The following is a 21,719-nucleotide window of genomic DNA, read 5'->3' on the forward strand; positions in this document are numbered from 1 at the left end:
TTAGAGGGCGTCATGAGGCGATTGATGTGATTGTATAAACCAAGCGCTACAGTGGAATGCATGCATGATGCTTTTGCCACATGGACTTCATTACAATATAACCAGTATTTTAGTCAGATACACAGTGCATCTGCCCAATGAAGATGCCAAGGCCTGGGGGAATCTTCCATTCCACTATCGAAGATTACTTTCCTGAATTTGAATGCATTCCTTATGCCTGCTGCTATGAACTTTTTAACTGACTTACTGATGATGACCTTCATTGCATTCTCTTCCATTGCTCCTTGTCCAGTGAGAATAAAAATTACATTGTTTCTACTGTGCAGGTTAACCTTTCCTCAGGTGGGATGTCTAACTTGCCTGAAAAAATTGTTTCAAAAAAACATCATAAAACAAAGCTGATACATTAGTGCTTGGGGATATTACTGTGTCCATTGACATGACATATTAATGGAACTTACGTGTGAGTTTGCCCACCAGCTAAGTGTAAATTATACTTTTAACTTATGTGGCTAAAGTGCATGCAGTATGTGTATAACTTCTTGTGTCTTCACAATGTCTTTATGAACTGCTTCTCTCCAGATTGGAGGTAAACAAGATGGCCAAAGAGGTGCTAGAATGCTGCATCAGACTGGGCAAAGTGTTTTGATGTAGAGTGGTTTGCTTTCTTATGCAGCATATCTGCTAATTCATGTCTGCAAGTGCTCTTCTTACTTGCCCAGTGTTTTAAATGACAAATAGGAGACTAAAACAAGACATTTGTATTTATGCTAATTTGAATTTCTTGTATTTCCAAGTATAGTAAGGCTGTCTTGAACAAGCGTTAGAGAGGTAGATTCCTATTGTTTTGTGTAATCAACTGTAGATACATTAATTTATCTGTCTGCCTATAATATGTTTTAGATAGAGACAACTACGCACATTTTTCTGCTCAACAATAGATAGTTGGATTTTGCAAGAAGTCCATCTGTCTAAGGCCATGCTGCTACCCAATGTACTGTGATATTTCCCTTTATGTAAGTAAGTGGTTCTGTGCTTTTTGATTACCACATCCCAGTAGCAGTTTTGCTGTAGTGTTTGGTGCTTCTGCCTTGCAGAGGCACCGTTTTTTTTGTAGAAATTTGCACCGAGTCACTGTCTTTCTTGATTTGACGTGTTCTCACAATTCCTATACAAGTTTTTCCTCAGGGTATGTAGTTTCAAAGATATGCTGGTTAATTTAACTGGCGACTCCATATTGGTCCTATGAATGTGCCTTGTGATTGACTAGCACGCCATTGAGGGTTGGTTCCTGAATTGTGCTCTGTGCTGCTGGGATAGGCTCTGGCTCACTGCAACCCTGCACTAAATAAGGTTAAAAAATGAAAGGATAGGTTGTGTTTATTGTGGGCAGAATGGTTGGCTTACACGGTTTAGATCCCTGTTCTGTTTCTAGCTCTTCATTGGGAATATTTTGTATTCATTTGGTTTTACCGCTGGGACTCTGGTTTCTTTCCAAGATAGAAGTACATATTGACAATCTACCATAAACTAGCCTGGTATTAAAATGCTGAGACATTCCAGCCATCCTGGGTTAAGTTCTTCCTTGTGGAACCCATATGTAAAAGTTAAAAAGGCACAATTGTATTATGATGCCTTACTGGTAAGGTCAGTTGTCTGATGATTTGAGTGTGCTGTCACTTATTTTATGCATCATTCTAGACTGAAAGTCGATTGACAGCATGGTAGTTCGCACTATTGCTTCACCAGTTCAATCAGTATGTCTATGACATTGACACGTTCTGCCAGTGCCTGTGTATGGTTGTTTACAGTGTGGCCTCATGAACCCAAAATAAAACCAAGAAGGTCCAATTATATGAAAGAGTGTTTATTACATCCAAAAGATGGTCCCTGGATTTGGACATAGTAGGTACGAAATAAATCTTGTAAATACAGTGGACCTAACTAAAAACACAAATTCAAACCCAATTACCCTCAAAGGGTAGCTATTTCACCTTCCTGTACCTTTTTAGTGTCCTGCTACCTTTTTTTTTACCCTTCCTGTGGTCTCTATTTCAGTTGAGCCATTGTTTACCTAAATTGTTCCAGTTCCAAACTCAATTGCCATATGGCCCACATAGGTTTTTGGGGTCTGGCAGACTCCTGTGGTTGTACACCTATAGGTCCCACAACCCTGAAATACCTAATCCACCATCCACTACCTGTGCAACTTTGACAAAGTGCTTAATATTTTTTAGAAACTGGATAAGTAAGTGGGAGACCCTAAGCAAGGAGTTCACTGACAGGCATGAATTAAAAAAAAAATGATAAAATTGAAATAATCTTGGCTATAATGAAATATCTGTGTATCTCTAAGATAGAGTGTTAGTTCCTGCTCCTTGGCTCTTAACTTCTGAGTTCTAATCTCCTTGTTCAAAAACATTTTTTCCTAGTAAAGAAAAATACGTTTTAGTATGAGTGACATGAGATGCTGTAGGTTTCCTCAGTTATGACAGTTTTCTAACTTTTATTTTTTTCATTATAGGTTTAAAAGTCAATTACGTGCCAATTCTGTTCTTTTAATGCCTTGCTTCCTTGGAATTATTGAAGATTAGCAAGAAGCCTTTAAGATCTTATGTAACTAGACAGGTTAAGAACATGGCTCAAGAGCCCCGCCAAGAACATTGCACAGAAGACTCTTCCGAACATACTGACTTTCCTTCATGTTCCTTGATGACTTTAAGTGAGTGTGCAGCACGTGAAGCTGCCCCTCCACTGGATGGATCTGTCCCACTTCCTGGAAATGCCCCTCTTTCTTCATCTCCATGGCAATCTCCAATATCTTCCAGTGTGGACCACCCATCAGATATTCAGCTTGTGGGTGACACATACAGGGTCCATTCCCAGGCCAGCAATCGAGGGAAGGAGCGTCTTAAGTTCATCATTGGTTCTTCAGAAGACAATTCCTCGGATGAAGAGCTGACTGCTCCTGAAAATGTGACATCTCACTTCCAATCTCTGGCACGGCCCACCATTTTGTTAGAGCAACATCCCATACCAAGTACCTCTAGCATGTGCAGCCAGTTGAGGTAGGAGCACATTCTCTTTCTATTTGCAAATGTGTATTATTTGGCTGATACCTTTTATCCAAGAAAACTTAACAACAGGTCAGGATACTTTACAACTATTTACAGATTTTAATAGTTGGAGCACAGGCAGGTTAACTGGCCCACTCCCAGTGTGTCAGAGGTGGCACTGAACTGTTTTTTTTTTTATTGAATTTGTTTAAAAATACCACAGCTCTCCAAAGTTCACATTTCTATCCTTATGGGGGTATTGTGGTTATGAAATAACCAGTGTAAATTGTGTAGCATCTTTATTTTCATTTTGGCTTTTAAGTTCAGTGCTTCCTTTTAAGGCTCACATGCAAATTACATCAAATATGTTGTGGCTGGACGTTTGCAAGACCTGACTTGCTGGACGTCAGCCACCTTGGAGGTGTGGTCATCTGTCACTGGGAAAGCCCAGAGGCTAATCCCTTCACTGGTGTAAAGATTCTAAATTTTTGCTGCATTCTTGAGGTGGCTTCACTTACAGTGAGAGGATAAGTGAATAATTGGCATTGACTGTAGTGCAGCAGAGGTAAGTGTAATTAAAATATACATATTGTTGGGCAGCATGCTATGGGAAAGCTTTAGTGAAATGTGCCTTTCGTGAGTGTGGTTGAGGATGTCTTGCCTTATTAGGAACTCTTTTCATTGTGTTTCTCTGACTCCTGTGGATTGTGTAGTGGTCTTTTGATTACTTATGCTCTTTGTTTATTTCAAGCTTCTGACAGTGACAGCAAAGTTGGGAAAACCTGAGTCCTAAGGAAAGCAAATGTATAGTAAGAAAACAACTTGACTTACTGTCTTCAGAATAAGAGTCTTTGTTTGTATGACAAATCAAAAACCAAAGAACTGAGTACTGAACAAGGGAGAAGCCTGTAAAGGCACATTCTCATCTTAAGCATAAACAGTACTAAAGAATGACAACTGCAGATCTGTGTTAGCAGAAGTTGCATTAGCCGGACTGCTAGGGCTGGCAGTGGAGCAAGTGCTGCACTATATCACTTCTCCAGGCACATCATACTCTACAAGGTGGCTGCTGGTTTCTTCACACTATATATAATTTATCAATGGCTTTACATTGATGTTTAAGTTTTAGGCGTCTTTTTACTACTCCGTCTGTCTGGTTGCATCAGTATCCTTGAGTGTGGGTACTGAAATGTAATTGAGGAGCTCCTTTACATAATTGGTCATTTAAGGACAAATCCAAGTGTTGCACTTTCCACCTCCTATTCTCAAGCAAGTCGTGAGTTGATGGAGTAAGACTGGATGTGCAGGTTATTGCCAAGTGTTGTTTTTTGCATTGCTAATTACTCCTTACCAGCTTTTCTGGTTGAGTGTGTACTACTGTTGTGCTTCCATTTGTTGTTCTTTCTTTGTTATTAACAAGATGTCAATAGCAAAACTTTACTAAGTAGTCAAGTATCTGCCTAGAAATATGGAAGAATGCTAAATGAAACTTGTACATTGAGATTCTGCAGTACATATTAGGTCAGTAAGATTGCCCTAATGGTTACTGTCTGCACCTTACATATTCTTCCTGTGTCCATTCTGTTATGTGCAACTTAGTGTAGTTACTTTATACATCCCAAAGATGATGTATATTTGAGAATTTTAGAATTTTTGCATTCTTTCAATTTGTATCCTCTTCACATCATCCATATGTTGTCTCCAAATTTCTGAGCATTTTATTGACAAGTGCAACATGACTAAAATGAGTATTGAGTCTCAATCTGACATTTTCTCCATTGTGATGTTTGGTAGAGTCGGGTCTTGTTAATTTGTACCCTACAGTTAGCATGGGAAAACCAGCATTTTGAGGGAATGTAATGTGGCTAAAGGTTAAGTAAGAAATCTGGTGAACTGTGTTCCATTCTTTGCCAACACAGCCTCTACTAGGACACATGGAGTAAATGGACAGGACACAAGGGGATGCATGGAGTAAATGGGTTGAAATTCTTTAGACCTGGATAGTGTCCATTTATTTGTCACTTAACACCAGATACAATCCTGGAGTGTAGATATTCCCAAAGAGGGGCAGATCAATAAGTTCATCATATTTAAATTCTTCTGTATTCCTGCTTATCTTGTTGTTGTACAGTCTTGACATGTTGTCAACTCCATTTTCTGTATATTTTTTGAGCTATGTGTTTTCACAGTGTTTTTTTTTTTTTTTTTTTTCAGTTTGGATGCGCTGTGCAGATTTCCTTGTAATTTCTTCCTTGACTGTAACTAACTTACTTTGCATTGTAGCAGTTACGCAGTCACATGGCTGAGTACAAATCTTGGGCCTTTAATTATCTGTGTGGAGTTTATACTTTTTCCTGGTGTTGGCATGGCCTTTGCATTGTGACAGTCTTGCTTTACCTCCAGAACAGAGACCCATATTAGTTTGATTGGCATCTGTAGTTTTGCAGAATGCATTTGTGTGAATGTGCCTAGCAGTGGACTGATGCTGTCTAGGTTTGTTGCTAATTTGTTGTGGATATTGCTGAAATAGGCCCCACAACCTTATAAATGCATAGATGGTAACTTTACAATTAAAAAGAAAGAAAGTTTAGCATTGCATACATAATTGAGATATAATGCTTTTTTTTATGTTTGTAATGAGATGCTGTATGCATGATGTTCATCCTACGACTATAAGACTTCAAGCTACAGATGAACCACTGTGTTGTGTTTTTACTTCATTGTCCTTCCAGCTCCAGATTCTTAAGTTCATTTGGTATTTTGTGTGTCATCTTACAAGGCAAATTCCCGTTTCTTTGTCTATGGGTAGTTGGGAGAAAGATACCATAATGTTTAGCCTATATCAGAACCATAAGCCATTGTATTGACCGCATTGTATTATTGTGTTACAAATATGCATGCAATTTGGGGTTACCTAATGAAAATGAGGGGAAACCTCTCATTGCCTGGAAAGCAAGCTCAATGTCCATACAGTGCATCCGGAAAGTATTCACAGCGCATCACTTTTTCCACATTTTGTTATGTTACAGCCTTATTCCAAAATGGATTAAATTAATTTTTTTCCCTCAGAATTCTACACACAACACCCCATAATGACAACGTGAAAAAAGTTTACTTGAGGTTTTTGCAAATTTATTAAAAATAAAAAAACTGACAAATCACATGTACATAAGTATTCACAGCCTTTGCTCAATACTTTCTCGATGCACCTTTGGCAGCAATTACAGCCTCAAGTCTTTTTGAATATGATGCCACAAGCTTGGCACACTTATCCTTGGCCAGTTTCGCCCATTCCTCTTTGCAGCACCTCTCTAGCTCCATCAGGCTGGATGGGAAGCGTCGGTGCACAGCCATTTTAAGATCTCTCCAGAGATGTTCAATCGGATTCAAGTCTGGGCTCTGGCTGGGCCACTCAAGGACATTCACAGAGTTGTCCTGAAGCCACTCCTTTGATATCTTGGCTGTGTGCTTAGGGTCGTTGTCCTGCTGAAAGATGAACCGTCACCCCAGTCTAAGGGCAAGAGCGCTCTGGTGCAGGTTTTCATCCAGGATGTCTCTGTACATTGCTAGTCATCTTTCCCTTTATCCTGACTAGTCTCCCAGTCCCTGCCGCAGAAAAACATCCCCACAGCATGATGCTACCACCACCATGCTTCACTGTAGGGATGGTATTAGCCTGGTGATGAGCGGTGCCTAGTTTCCTCCAAACGTGATGCCTGGCATTCACACCAAAGAGTTCAATCTTTGTCTCATCAGACCAGAGAATTTTCTTTCTCATGGTCTGAGAGTCCTTCATGTGCCTTTTGGCCAACTCCAGGCGGGCTGCCATGTGCCTTTTACTAAGGAGTGGTTTCCGTCTGGCCACACTACCATACAGGCCTGATTGGTGGATTGCTGCAGAGATGGTTGTCCTTTCTGGAAGGTTCTCCTCTCTCCACAGAGGACCTCTGGAGCTCTGACAGAGTGACCATCGGGTTCTTGGTCACCTCCCTGACTAAGGCCCTTCTTCCCCGATCGCTCAGTTTAGATGGCCAGCCAGCTCTAGGAAGAGTCGTCGTGGTTTCGAACTTCTTCCACTTATGGATGATGGAGGCCACTGTGCTCATTGGGACCTTCAAAGCAGCAGAAATTTTTCTGTAACCTTCCCCAGATTTGTGCTGCAAGACAATCCTGTCTCTGAGATCTACAGACAATTCCTTTGACTTCATGCTTGGTTTGTGCTCTGACATGAACTGTCCACTGTGGGACCTTATATAGACAGGTGTGTGCCTTTCCAAATCATGTCCAATCAACTGAATTTACCACAGATGGACTCCAATTAAGCTGCAGAAACATCTCAAGGATGATCAGGGGAAACAGGATGCACCTGCGCTCAATTTTGAGTTTCATGGCAAAGGCTGTGAATACTTATGTACATGTGCATTCTCAATTTTTTTATTTTTAATAAGTTTGCAAAAATATCAAGTAAACTTTTTTCACGTTGTCATTATGGGGTGTTGTGTGTAGAATTCTGAGGGAAAAAATGAATTTAATCCATTTTGGAATAAGGCTGTAACATAACAAAATGTGGAAAAAGTGATGCGCTGTGAATACTTTCCGGATGCACTCTATGTGCTTTTGTTAAGTCTGCATAATTATGTTCTGTCATTGACCTGAAAAATGAATAACAAAAGAGATAAAAGGCGTCTCAAAAACTATACTGGCTGCAGCTTGTGGTAATATTCTGGCAGGCTAGTTAGAGTACCCACAATGGGGATGAGCACTGCCATCTGTTCTAGATTGGTTGGCATGTTGAAGCATTTGTGGAGGTATGGGGATGTAGTAACACACATCAAGCTGCATTTTTTTATGTATAAGAAGTTCAACTCTTCCCTCAAGAAGACTGAAAGTTAGCATTAACCATTTTTAAACATTTGAAGAGATTTTATCCTCTCAGACATTCTCAATATGTAATTTGATATGACACAATAATGTTTCTTGTTGTTCTTTTGTATTTGATAACTTTTGTAGTGCTCCCAATGTTACAAGGTGATTTAAACAAAAAATAAGTCTGTGTAGAAAAACTGCTTCATTGTTTTGTTTTGTTTCCTGCCTCTGTGATCTCCTGATTCCCTCTGCTGGTGGCCTGCTGCCTTTTAAGCTTGTTTTGCATGCATTGACTGAATTTGTACCTAGCCAGGTTAGCACTTATTTTTTAACTATTGTTTTTGCAGATACAATGCTGCAGTCTGTTACACAAATTGTGGTATAGTTTAAGTTTAATTAAAAAAAAAAAACTATTTAGTGGTGTGAAACCAATGGCTTCATTTAAATGTGCTATTTGTTAAAGGGTAAACATCCATTAACTTAACTGGCAACTGAAGGTTATCCCAGCAGCATTATACATGCTAAGAATTTGCTTGGGGCAAGAACAGCAATTTTTTTAGCAACCCCTGCCCCCTCCTCTCTCACACACACTTAGTTTGCTTATAATCTACCCTAAAAAGACGCCAAAAAAAATAGTGAAGCAGTTAAATGGAGAGCCCCAGAGTTAGACCTGAAAAACAAAGGCGATGCATGACAGCTCACCATCTAAAACATCCCAGCCAACAAATAACTGGATCTGGAATGATTTGGTAACTGTTTTTTTCATACCTTTTCATTGTTGCAAAGCTGTTAGTGTTGTAAAGTAGTTTTGATGCTGTCACACAACTGTAGGGACCCCTTTTTCTTTGGGTGCTCCCGTTTCCTCCCATCTCCCAGTCATCAACGTGTTGTTAATGTCTGTCTTCTTTGTAAAGGCTTTGTATATGCAAGAGTACACTGTGATGGAGTGTCTTACAATATAAATCTCTTGTGTGAACTCCTAGGTTGAACTGAGCCCTTCCTCAAATTTGTAACAGAAGCCAGATTTTAAATATTGTTTTTAATGTCTTCTGTTGTATCCCTAAAATAATCTTGTAAATTGTTGGGCAGAAGGAGTGTGCAGCCTAAAAGTCAACACAACAGTTTTTGTCTGTTTTTCTAAATACCATCAATAAATCATTTTGCTCGGGAACTTTTTATTGTTCTTCCAAACTTTTTTTCCATACCCCCAAAAAACAACAGTGAGAAAGCCACATTTTTTTTTTTCTAGGTGAAAGTGCTAATTCATCACACTTCACTGTGAGGTAGCACACAGCCTTATGAGAACATCATCATCATCATCATCATCATCATCTGTAAGGATGCAGTTCTTGAGTTGTCAAATTAGACACACTCCTCAAACTGAAGCTCTACAGTTTATTGTTGAGATCAAGATAACGGAAGATGCATATAGACAAATATATGCAGATACACAGCAGTAACTAAACAACACGAAGCAGAAACCTACATTAGCTTACTTTGTTTACTATCCTATATATAAAAAAACAAACTTGCAAATTCTGTTCTTAATATTGTACTACTAAACCTGTACCTGATAGGTGTTGCTCAGTCTTTCTTTTAATAATTTTTTGATCAATTTACCTTGGATACTATTTTACCTATCCGTTAAGTCAAACAGATTTTAGGTAGGAAAGACAAAATTTAAGATTTTGAGGTAAGGTAGTTCTGCTCACTAGTCTTAGTGCTAGAAACGGGAGTCTTTATGATTGTTGTTAAGCATATAAAAGTAAGAATTTTACAGTACTCTTTATATGTGTGTCTGTTTGCACACTGTGTAATTCTTAGGGACTGGAAAATAGCAAATTTTATCCCTTGATTAGCAGACTATAGGCCAGTAAGATTAACATTCATCATAGGTCAATTAAAGGAGCAAATATATAGAGAAGATTGGAAATGTGCTTTTCTAGCCATGTCTTGCTCAGACTTCACTGCTTCCTATTCCATATTCAAGTACCTTTCTCTTGACTTGAAGTCTGCTGTTAAAATGGGGAGTGAGTTCTGAATAGGAAAGTGAAGGAGTGGGAAAAAAAAATTAATTCATACTGAAAAACTGGAGCCTTTCAATTGAGCACTGGGCATACAGAGGAAAACAGACCTAAAAAACATCCAGATAAGGTCAATTTAAAACTTCAGATTAATTTAACTAAAGGTGCATCTTTGAAAAAATGGAGGAATGCCCACATAAATTCAGGGTGAACATACTAGCCCCAATAAGACATCATTTATAAAATTTAAACCCTGTACTCTGGATCACAGAATTTCCCGCTGTACCTCCACAATATGAGATTAGTAACTGTAGTAGTTTTATCACATGTACAAAGTACAGTATAAAGAAATTCTTAATTGTGTGTCCAACCAACATGCAACAAATTGCCATTATCTGATGCCGTGATAAGATTTTGATAATTAAAGCTAAACCCAACCATGTAGTCACAGACGATTGCTCCCCCACTCCATTTTTTCCATTAATAGAAGAAATAATAGTCTGGGCATTTTAGGTATACACCTAATCCAGTAATTACAGCATGCAGTTTATCATGTGAGAAATTTTCAAAAAATTGAGACGCATAGCTAATGTTGCTGCCATCCAATCCAATTTGGGTTTAAATTGTGAGAAGAGGATTTCCGCAGCTTGGAACAAATCACTTCGTACTGGGTATTCTCATGGAATTTCTATAGAATTTTATATGCTTATCCATACACTTGTTTGCTCTGTAAAGTGGCACATAAAGCTGCATTACTCTCTCAGGGTGCCCCAGTTTTTGCTCTACATTACAAAGATTGTGTGTTAGGTTACTTGTCGAATGATTGTGTGATGGACTAGTGTTCTGACCTGGGTTTTTTTTTTTTTTCCTGCAAGTGCCCAGTGCTGCCAGAATAAGTTTTAACCCTTGTGGCTGAGTAAGTGGATTGCAAAGTGAATGAAAAAATTGATAGCAACAACAAGAAACACAAGAGCAGGACAAAGCAGAATGCTACCTCAGTCCGACAACACTCTGACACACAGTGTAGAGCCCTACACACTGGCAGATGCTGTGCCAGCTATGACTGAGCTAATGTTTCCTGATAATAGTGTGGGAAAAAACTGCCAAACGGATGCCCAGTAACTGACAGATGGAAAAGGAAAAGTGCTTCTTGCTGGGTCCCAACAGCAATAGTATTGGAAGGTCATTTCAGGTGAGGAAGTGATGGCATGCATTTTTGAGGATTTTTTTTTATAAATCATATATTTTAACTAAACTTGTGAGGTTGCGTATGTGTAAGTGGACGGACAGGTTCAGATTTGGGGATACTGTGGCACCTTCGGAGCCACTAAGTGACTCACATGACCACCAAAGCAATGTCGGAGCTTCCAGCACTAAGTCGAGCATTTACCAGACAAAACCACAGGTCTTATTTGGTGGCTGGGCGGTCTCTAGTGTGATTTCAGGACAGAGAATTGCCTGGGGACCGGCGAAGGGAAAGGGGCGGGGCTAAATAAGTGGAGCGCTCTGGAGGACAGGGCGTGGTTTAGTTGTCATGGGGCGGTGACATGGTTTCTTTATTTCCTTCCACTATTACAAAGGTTGATAGGTTCGCTTTTTGCCCCGATAATGGACGGGGACGAGAGGTTGAACTGGTTCCAATGCCTAAAGAGGTTAGTGCACAGCACTTTTAAACTCTATTATCATAACCTCCTTCACCCTCGGCATGCATTTCCTGATCGTGGTCTTGTCGTACCCATTTCTATAGAGCCCCCTTTCATAACAATGGTGTCCCGACCTGAGAGATCCGGGTTGCAGAAGTTCTCGTAGTCCGCCGAGCTCTCGATTGCACTTCCATAATGTACGTTACGCGGAGCGGCTGCTGGGCTGTTTTCGCTGGAGATGTGACCTTGTGGATCCCCTTTTCTTTCAATGCCAGTGTGGTACCGGGACTTGATTGCACCTAATTGTTTGTCTTTGAAATCGCTCTCCTAATCTCCCGGCGGCGGAGGGTCCGAAATACAAAATTGTGTCCCATAGCAACTGGTCATGTTCCTCAAGTCAAGTCATTCACCCCATTGCTGACAGCTTAATCGACCCGCATGTCGAGTTGTTCTAATTTAATTCGCGAGGGACTCTGGATAGCATTTAGTTTCAGCTGCCCGAAAAAACGTGGCTACGAATCCTATGCACGAAGTCCCGCTTTTCATGTTTTCATCGCCTCGTTTCATTTATCATGGCCACATTTTAAAATGCCACCCTCTCTGTTCAGGGGGAAGTCATGAGGCCGATTAGAAAAGTACATAAAAACTGAGTGTGACTGCAGGGCCGATGATAAGCACAGCCCAACAAACGGCTGCTGCCGAAATGTTTCGAATAGGAAGGAACCGCTGTTTTTGGGGGAAAAAGAAGCCCATGAAGAACGCTTTGCGGAATCCAGTGGTGCTTTGCAGGCCTGGAGAGATCAGATGTAGAGAACGCGTGTAAACGTCCAAAGATAACGGTAAAATGCGCCGAGGCCGTCGTTTGAAGTAATGTACATTCTTCGCTCTCTCATGCAGTCGTTGTCATAGTTTATACCAGAAAAAACGCTACATTACTAAGCGCTCTGTCTAGTGTGGGACTTGCTATAAATAGGAAATGCCTGCCTTGCACCAAGGACCCTTTGGTGTCCTATCCAGTGCTTAGTTTGGCTTTGCCATGGTGGGGAGCCATAGCTGGTTCAGAAAGTGGATGGACAGACATTTTGCCTTCCTAATTTTGTTACACATCCTTTTTGTTTTGACTTGTACAGCCCAGAGACACAATGTTTTTTAGTTAATTTGCAGGGAGTGTTTTGTGGTCACTGTTTCCTTCATGGGCACTTACAATAATGGGGCTTGCAACATTTTTTGAGCATGGTAATGCAGTTGTTTAAGTGCCTTGGAATGTCTTTGTGTAGTAAATGTGGTGACTTGTCACTTTACATAACAAAGTGCTTTAAACTACTCAGTCATCTAGCTAAAGCTATGATCCTGGCAACTTTCAGGAACTTTCTGAATATTAGCAAGTAAAACAGTAAGTCTGATTGACATCTCATCGTTTTTTGGAGAAAAAAAGTGTTTTTGTAGTAGTGTGTAAGATCTGCATTATTCATAACACTGGTCAACAAGCATTTTGCTACTGGGATTCTTTCATCTGTACTTTAACAAATTTCACTTGCTGACTCCCAATCTGAAAACCGTTTTCGTCCAGCACGTCCCATTTTTTAGTTATGATGTTCCAGGTCTTGGACAACTAGGTTGACTGGACAGTAAAGGCGATGCGTTTCAGCATTTAAGAAATACGGTTGGTCTCAAAGTGAAGCCAAAATTAAGGAAGGTGTTTTTGTTGTCCCTGAAATATATGAACTGATGCTTGATGATGAGTTCAAAAGGAAACTGAAGCCCACTGAATCAGCACCCTCATTCGTGCAGGTTGTCCAGAATTTTCTTGACAGTCACAGAGCAGAGAATTATACTGAGCTTGTGGAGAATATGCTGAAAACTATATTAGCTTATGGGAGCCAGAATGTCACTGAAGACACATTTTTTACATTCTCATCTTGACTTTTTTCCACCAAATCTAAGCGATGTCAGAGATGAGCATGGGGAAAGATTTCATCAAGATATAAAGGTAATGGAAAACTCATATCGGGGAAAAATGATGGGTGACTACTGTTGGTTCTTGCAAAGAGAGACGGATGTGCAGTACAAGCGCAAAAGCGAGTGCCTCCATCATTTTTGGGCACGCTGACCTCCCTTTTATACTGAGGTAAATTGACATAAATATGTTTTAATGTGTCTCTGGTATCGTCTTCTGGTTTGTTTTCAGAATAAACACATCAAAACAATTTTGGTGGGACATAGTCCAAACTCCAGATATCGTGTTGATATATTATATTGATATTCAAAAGTGTCAAAACGTCAATGATGTGTATTTCAAAAACCTGACGTGCTAGCTTAATTCCGATTTCATGTATGAAATCAGTGTAAAAAACTTAATAAAGAGCTGCTCTGAAGGTCCCAGAAGCAAACAAATATTTTTTTGTAGATCAGTGTAATGTGTTGTTGGACTGTCACACTGCAGCACTCGCAATTTTTGTTTCCTACCTTGCTCAAAAAAAAAAAAAAAGAATAAAAATATACAATGTTTGGATCCAGTTTTAATTCAAAATCACTCCCTTAGTTTTGGGTGTCATGTTGGCATAGTAGTTAGCGCCGTTTCGTCCCCCTGAGACACTCTGGTATGAAGTTTACTTCACCTCTCTTTGTCCCCATGGGTGTTTCTGTGGTTTTCCTTGAACATGACTTGCATGTTTGACCAGTTTAGAGTTGTCATTTAGCCTAGCCCTAGTGAGTGCATGTGTGTACCCCATTCAGAGATGGCTTCCATCTTGTACCCAGTGCTTTCTTCGAACAACCATGAATAAGACAGGAAGGTTAGAAAGTGATTAAGAAACTAAACCAATAACAAGTATAACTTGTGTAAAGTAGGCAAAGTTGGTCTTTTATCACTTTGGTTAAAAAGGTAAATTAGAAGCAGTTACTGTATTAATATTTTTGCAATCATGATTTAGCAATTTTTTAAAGTTCTGATAGTAATGGAACATTTCCTGTATTCCATTTTTCATTTCAGCCTAGTTTTAAATTGGAGAATATCTGCTACTTCTAAAATGTGACCTGACATGACACAGTTTAAATTGTTTTCTATTTCTCTATTCAATTCATTCATCCTTCCATCCTCTAAACCTGCTAGTTTCTACTACAGCATTTCTGAGAGCCAGCACTGTTTGCATGTCAGGAAACATCCCTTAGAATACCCTCTTGCACAGTGAATGCCTACAGTTGCTTACATCTGACCTGTTTTATGTTCAGTTTTAACCTGGTATCTTTGACATGAAAATTAAGTATCTGGAGAAAATATAGTCTCATATGGGAAGGTGCAGGTTACACTTAAACCCATTCTCTTTGGAATGTAGTAAGAAAATTAAGTATCTGAAGAAAATGCACCTCAAGTTGTACGTGAGCTGTCAGGTGTGATTGGAGTTTCAATCCAGTTAATGAAAAAGCAGGTACAGTATGTGAAGTTCCTGAGTGCTTTGCATAAAGATGCAGTTGATTGCTGTGGATGCTGTCCACATACATTCACTTTTGCTAGAGTGCTACCCTTCCAGAATACTGACAAAGTTAAAAGTCTGCTTTAAGATTCTCCAGTTCACCATCGCAGCAGCTGGTGCTTGTCACTGTGTGCCGGTTCACCACAGGGGATAATTGAGCACAAACCCATATGAGGTCTGTTAACCCATTCTGCATATCTGTGGGCATGTGGGAGGAAAAAACATCACCCACCCAGACACAGGGAGAATGTGCAAAAGTCACACTGGCAGTGAACTGAGACACAAGTTAAACCTTGGGTGCTGCACCTGTGAAAGCTAATTCCTAGACCATCCACTGGCCAGTCTCCCATCTGCCTTGTAGAAAACACTGCCTTCACTTGACACTAGTTTTATTAATTTCTTAAATACTTAACTCTTAATTCTTAACTTATAATTTTCTTTCTCACATATGAAAGTGTTTTCACAGTCAAAGTGACAAACTGTCATCCATTTTTTACTGTACCTCTAAAAGCCATTACCACTTAGTGTAACTAAACAAAAGTAACTGGGATTGAAACAACAAGGTGCAATGCAGTCATGACAATCTGTGTGCGTGTTTAGCATGCTGTTAAATGGAAATCACTGTTTAAAATGAAGGCTCTCATTGTTAATCACATTTCACCAGCTCTTTTATTCATCTGCTACTGATGTTTGCATATGTAGGTAAGTTACAGGCTACCTTCATACTATCCTATTTCAGACTGTCATTTACAGTTTGTTTGATTTCCTAGTGTGTATTCAAACTGTAGACCACATCACAAAGTGGTGTAAAAGGACAAAAAACAACGTGGGCTTCTGGTGCTTTTCTTATTCTGCTCCTCTCTTAGACTACAAAATTTTGTCAAAAGGATAGAAAGTACTACTTGACTGGCTAGAAGAAAGTTTTCTTTATTTTTGTTTTGCCAATGCATAACTTTGAAAGTTTAATCATTGACTTAACCTTGTTAAGTATGGGGGTTGAATGATCAAGGTGCTATTGGCTCTGTGACTTCAATAAAGCTTGTCCTGCAGACTCTCACCTTTTCATGTTTTTGTTTTCCTCTTTTGAGAAGCATGACACAGACCTCTTACTCTTTTTACTAGAGCTTGTTCTTGCCATTGTCCTACTTGCACTCCTCTCCCTCCATATTCCCATAATTATGCCAAGGTCATAAGTAAATTATATAATTTTGGTTGGTTGTACCCTTCTTATTTTTGTCTGTTGCTATACAACCATGAGGCAATTTTTATTACCCTGAAGACTGTATTGCTTCAAAATAATATCTTGTTTAGCTATATTATTGTCAGAAATGCATGGAGCTTTTCTCCTTGTTTTAGCAAAAGAACAGATGGTATAAATCCACCTACTGTAATTTGATTTTTGCTTAGAATGCAATGCTGAGACTATCCTAGATGGGCCGCCACTCTGTTGTAGAACTTGCATTGATATCCACCATTATTCACTCACTCCCACCAGGCCAGTCTAGAGTTGTTGATTTATTCATTTAACACTTGATATGTTTGGAATGCGAGTTCCAAACTGGAGTACTTTGTGAGGAGCTGTCATCTACATAGTCATGGGAGGTGCACAAATTCCACACAGATGCCACTTTGGTGGCCCCCAAGTTAAGGCAGCTGCATTAACTTTTGTGCCATTGTGCTGCATTCTTTATAACACAAAAATAATGAAATAATCCTATACTTGTTCACTTTAATACCACTGTGTGCCCTCATGAGCAAATAATCTGTAAATAAACATTAGCTTAAGCAGAGGTTGAAATGTATTTCTTTGACAGTGCTTTACAAACAAAGCTGCTTGCTTAAAAAAACATCCTCATCTTTTTTTTACAGGACGGCTTAGGGGTTTAATGGCGCCGCACAAATGTCTTTGCCTCCCTGTGATAACTTTGACAGTTGCTCCAGACACTAAAGATATACTTTTTTTGTGTGTATGTGTTATGAAATGTATAAAAATCAATACAATGTCTATCCAAATCAAGTTTACTGTGTGTGTGTATGTATATATATATATATATATATATATATATATATATATATATATATATATATATATATATATATATATATATATATATAATATATATACAGTGGAACCTCTAGATACGAGTTTAATTCGTTCCAGAACTGAGCTTGTATAGCGAATTTCTCGTATCTAGAACAAACTTCCCCATTGAAAATAATGGAAATCCAGTTAATCCGTTCTGCACCCCAAATATATTAACATAAAAATCAATTTTCCTAACAAATAACACTGGTAAATAATATAACTGATTATTAAAAGAATCAAAACAGGTGTCCAAAGTGCAGTAGAGCATTCAATAAATCTTTAAATAAATAATACTTAAAACAGTTGTGAAGTGGAGGTTTAAAATACACAAGAATAACAATCCTTTAACACGAGGTTAAAACGTCAAAAGGATGCCGTCTTTAAAAAACAGATGACAATCGCCGGTGCTTCTTCTCTGTTAGCGTCTCACCTGCGGGCTCTGCAACAGGCGAGACACTCTTAATGCAGCTGACCTTCTCTACACCGTCCTGCTTCAGCTGTTTGGCTCGCCTGTTCAGCTACACGCGAGCCTGCACTTGCCTGCCTGCCTGCCTGCCTGCCTTCTCTCTCTCTCTCTCTCTCTCTCTCTCTCTCTCTCTCTCTCTCTCTCTCTCTCTCTCTCTCTCTCTCTCTCTCTCTCTCTTTTCTTTTACTTTTTCTCCCCCTTAACCGGCTCGCGCTTCTCTATATATGCGGGGAGGACATGGCAGCTGCAGCCCATCAGCCACAGGAACAATCATGGATGTGGGCAGTTTCCCACCTGTGCATTTAAGTGAGAAACGCAGACACCGCAGATCGCGGCCCCCAACTGCTACCACGCCCCCTTGCTAAGCCACGAGCTATACCCACAGCCTGGCTCCTGGCTCGTTACGCGAACCAATGCTCGTATTTAGAGCTGAATTTTTTGCTCATACTTTCCTCGTATTTTGAATTTCTCGTATACAGAGGTGCTCGTATCTCGAGGTTCCACTGTATATAATATTTATCTGTAAAAATGAACATATTTTGTACTCTTTATTTCCATACTATGAACAGGGAGTAATTTCATCTGCTCAGTTTAGTAATTTTTATGATCATCTAAATCCTAGAAGCAAATATAGACAATTAATTGAAGCCATTGACATGGTGTATAGTCACAAATTGATTTATTTGTAGAAGAGCTCTATGATTTAAAGGTTTTAAATTCATAAGTTCATTTTAAGTGTGTCATTAAATTAATATTGTGCTGTGTTTTACTTTGGTGTTGCCATTTTGGCTCTGTTGCTACTTATTTGGTCCGCTGCCTTTTGATGTTATTGGGCCGATGCTGTTAATAGATGGTGGTATGCCATTCCCGATGTTCAAGTTTCTGAATTTTTTTTTTTTTGTTAGGAGTACTTATACTAGCAATTTTAAATTACTTTAAGTAGTGTGGATCTGCCAGTTTTTTTTACTTTACTCTTTAGACCAGTCTGCCTTTTCAAAATGAAGATTGAGTTATCTAGCTTGATATTTCTCATTTTTTTCATGTTTACTATTTTACTCTTTGAGGACTTGATTCTTTTATGAACAGATTTTTATTTGTATAAAACTGGGAAATTTTGGAAGCCTGTGACTTGACTACAATAAAAATGTCTAAAGATAAAAACGAAAGTGGTTTACAGTACTATACATTAATGAGGAAAGGGTAGAGGAGCAGTATTTTGTTTTAATTTCATGGTTTTGTTGGTTGCTGAATTGTGCCGAACTATAAGTATAAATAGAAGACAAAGGTTGTGTTTAATGACTGATTACAGTGGGCCTCTTTTACAAAGCCGGAGGAGTAATTTTGGGTGTGTATTTACTGTATGCAATATACTCATATTCAGCTTGTGTATTACTGGTAGTGACTGATTATAGAAGTATTGTCCTGGGAACAGAGTAGAGTGAAATTCTTGCTTGCCCACTACTCAACATGCGCACACTCTCTGGCTCCATAATCTGCTAGTAAAACTACACAACCGGTCAAACATTTTAGAACACCTCAGTTTTCCTTCATATGTAATCAGCTGAAATGCAATGAATGGCATAAAATGCTGAAAAGGTAAACAATAAACTGCCAGAGGTTTAAATTTAAAGTTTAGGTTAGCGAAAACTGAAAAATATTTCAAAACATTACAAATGGACTTTCTTCAGGGAACAACTAATAGGTTTCAACTTACAGATGTTCTGCAGCAATTAAAGTAAATGAAGCTATGCACGTTAAAGCAAACAATTTTCACAGGATTCCCAATTTCTGTTGATTACTTAAAAACCCTGTCTGTCTTAAAGCAGAGTTGGAACAGACTGTGTTACTACACCCTCTAAAGTGCTACTTGGAGAATATTTCAGTGATAATGACAAGAAAATGACAATTAACAAATGAAATGAGACCAAGCATTATTACACTTAGAAGTGTAGGCCTTTCATGAGAAACTGTAAAAAAAAATATATATATATCAAAGTGTCAGCGAGTCCGGTGGTGCCCAACACAATCCTAAAGCAGTTGGAAACTGGAAGATATCTGACAGACCCAAAGTTTCTGAGGGTTACCATTTTGTGTGATTACAGGCGCTTCACAGCACAAGAGCTTCAAGCAAAGCTTAACAGTGCAGGTTGAAAAAAGCAAGTGTCAGTTTCTACTGTGAAGAGGAGACTTTGTGCTGCTGGTCTGGCAGGGTGAATGGCATTAAGAAAGTCATTCCTTAAAAGATAGGGCCTTGAAATAACGGCTGTGGACTACTGAAGATGCCAAACAAGTTTTATGGACCGATTTAATCAAATTTTGAAATCTTCGGGTCATCAAGCAGGGTGTTTGTATGCCATCCAATTGGTGAAAGGATGGTTCTTCTGTGTGTGACTCCAACTATCAAACATGGAGGAGGAAGTGTGATGGTCTGGGGTTCTTTTTGCTGGAGGCAGAGTTGGTGACTTGCACAGAGTGACTGGCATTCTGAATCACAAGTGTTGCCACAGCATTTTGCAGCACCACTCAATAGATAGATAGATAGATACTTTATTAATCCCAATGGGAAATTCACATTCTTCAGCAGCAGCATACTGATACAATAAATAATATTAAATTAAAGAATGATAACAATGCAGGTGAAAAACAGACAATAACTATGTATAATGTTGAATGTTAACGTTTACCCCTCTGGGTGGAATTAAAGAGTCGCATAGTTTGGGGGAGAAACGATCTCCTCAATCTGTCAGTGGAGCAGGACAGTGACAGCAGTCTGTCGCTGAAGCTGCTCTTCTGTCTGGAGATGATACTATTAAGTGGATGCAGTGGATTCTCCATAATTGATAGGAGCCTGCTGAGCGCCCTTTGCTCTGCCACAGATGTTAAACTGTCCAGCTCCATGCCAACAATAGAGCTTGCCTTCCTCACCAGTTTGTCCAGACGTGAGGCGTCTTTCCTCTTAATAGCTTCTGGTCTGTGACTAGTAGGTCAGGGATAACTCCGGGCAATGTCAGAACTAGACATTAAACTGTGTGCATTTCCATTAAAACTGAGGCATTCTAAAACTTTTGACTGGTGGTGTACTGTACCTTACTACTACTACTTGTGATTTCCTTAACTTAAATAACTGAATGTTTATCTTACAGTATCTCACAAAGTGAGTACACCCCTAAGTGAAAACTGTCCAAATTCTGCTCAATTAGCCATTTTCCCTCCCTGGTGTCATGTGAATCGTTAGTGTTACAAGGTCTAAGGTGTGAATGGGGAGCAGGTGTGTTAAATTCGGTGTTATCGCTCTCACACTCTCTCATACTGGTCACTGGAAGTTCAACACGGCAAAGAACTCTCTGAGGATCTGAAAAAAAGAATTGTTGCTCTACATAAAGATGGCCTCGGGTATAAGAAGATTGCCAACACCCTGAAACTGAGCTGCAGCACAGTGGCCAAGACCATACAGTGGTTTAACAGGACAGGTTCCACTCAGAACATGCCTCACCATGGTCGACCAAAGAAGTTGAATGCGCATGCTCGGCGTCATATCCAGAGGTTGTCTTTTGAAAATAGACGTAGGAGTGCTGCCAGCATTGCTGCAGAGGTTGAAGGGGTGGGGTGGGGGTCAGCCTGTCAGTGCTCAGACCATGGGCCGCACACTGCATCAAACTGGTCTGCATGGTCATCCCAGAAGGAAGCCCCTTCTAAAGATGATGCACAAGAAAGCCCGCAAACAGTTTGTTGAAGACAAGCAGACTAAAGGACATGGATTACTGGAACCATGTCCTGTGGTCTGATGAGACCAAGATAAACTTATTTGGTTCAGATGGTGTTAAGCGTGTGTGGCGGCAACCAGGTGAGGAGTACAAAGACAAGTGTGTCTTGCCTATAGTCAAGCATGGTGGTGGGAGTGTCATGGTTTGGGGCTGCATGAGTGCTGCCGGCACTGGGGAGCTACAGTTCATTGAGGGAACCATGAACGCCAACATGTACTGTGACATACTGAAGCAGAGCATGATCCCCTCCCTTTGGAAACTGGACCGTAGGCCAGTATTCATAACATGATAATGACCCCAAACACACCTCCAAGACGGCCACTGCCTTGTTAAAGAAACTG

At 39.6% G+C, this 21,719-nt stretch overlaps 1 protein-coding gene across 3 annotated transcripts in view; it reads left to right on the forward strand.

The window, feature by feature from the left end:
- acacb (acetyl-CoA carboxylase beta) overlaps nucleotides 1–21,719 on the forward strand; it is an 87,810-nt gene that overhangs the window by 9,049 nt on the left and 57,042 nt on the right. For 2 of the 3 annotated variants that reach the window (XM_028824923.2, XM_051920964.1), the window contains one exon: nucleotides 2,525–3,068. In XM_028824923.2, the coding sequence (XP_028680756.1) occupies nucleotides 2,638–3,068 (431 nt within the window). In that variant the 5' untranslated portion in view covers nucleotides 2,525–2,637. Of the gene's footprint in view, nucleotides 1–2,524; nucleotides 3,069–11,464; nucleotides 11,599–21,719 lie in introns of those variants that run through there. The other variant, XM_051920966.1, reaches the window with a different exon arrangement.

This window comes from Erpetoichthys calabaricus, chromosome 18, assembly GCF_900747795.2.
Source record: "Erpetoichthys calabaricus chromosome 18, fErpCal1.3, whole genome shotgun sequence".
Lineage (NCBI taxonomy): Eukaryota > Metazoa > Chordata > Cladistia > Polypteriformes > Polypteridae > Erpetoichthys > Erpetoichthys calabaricus.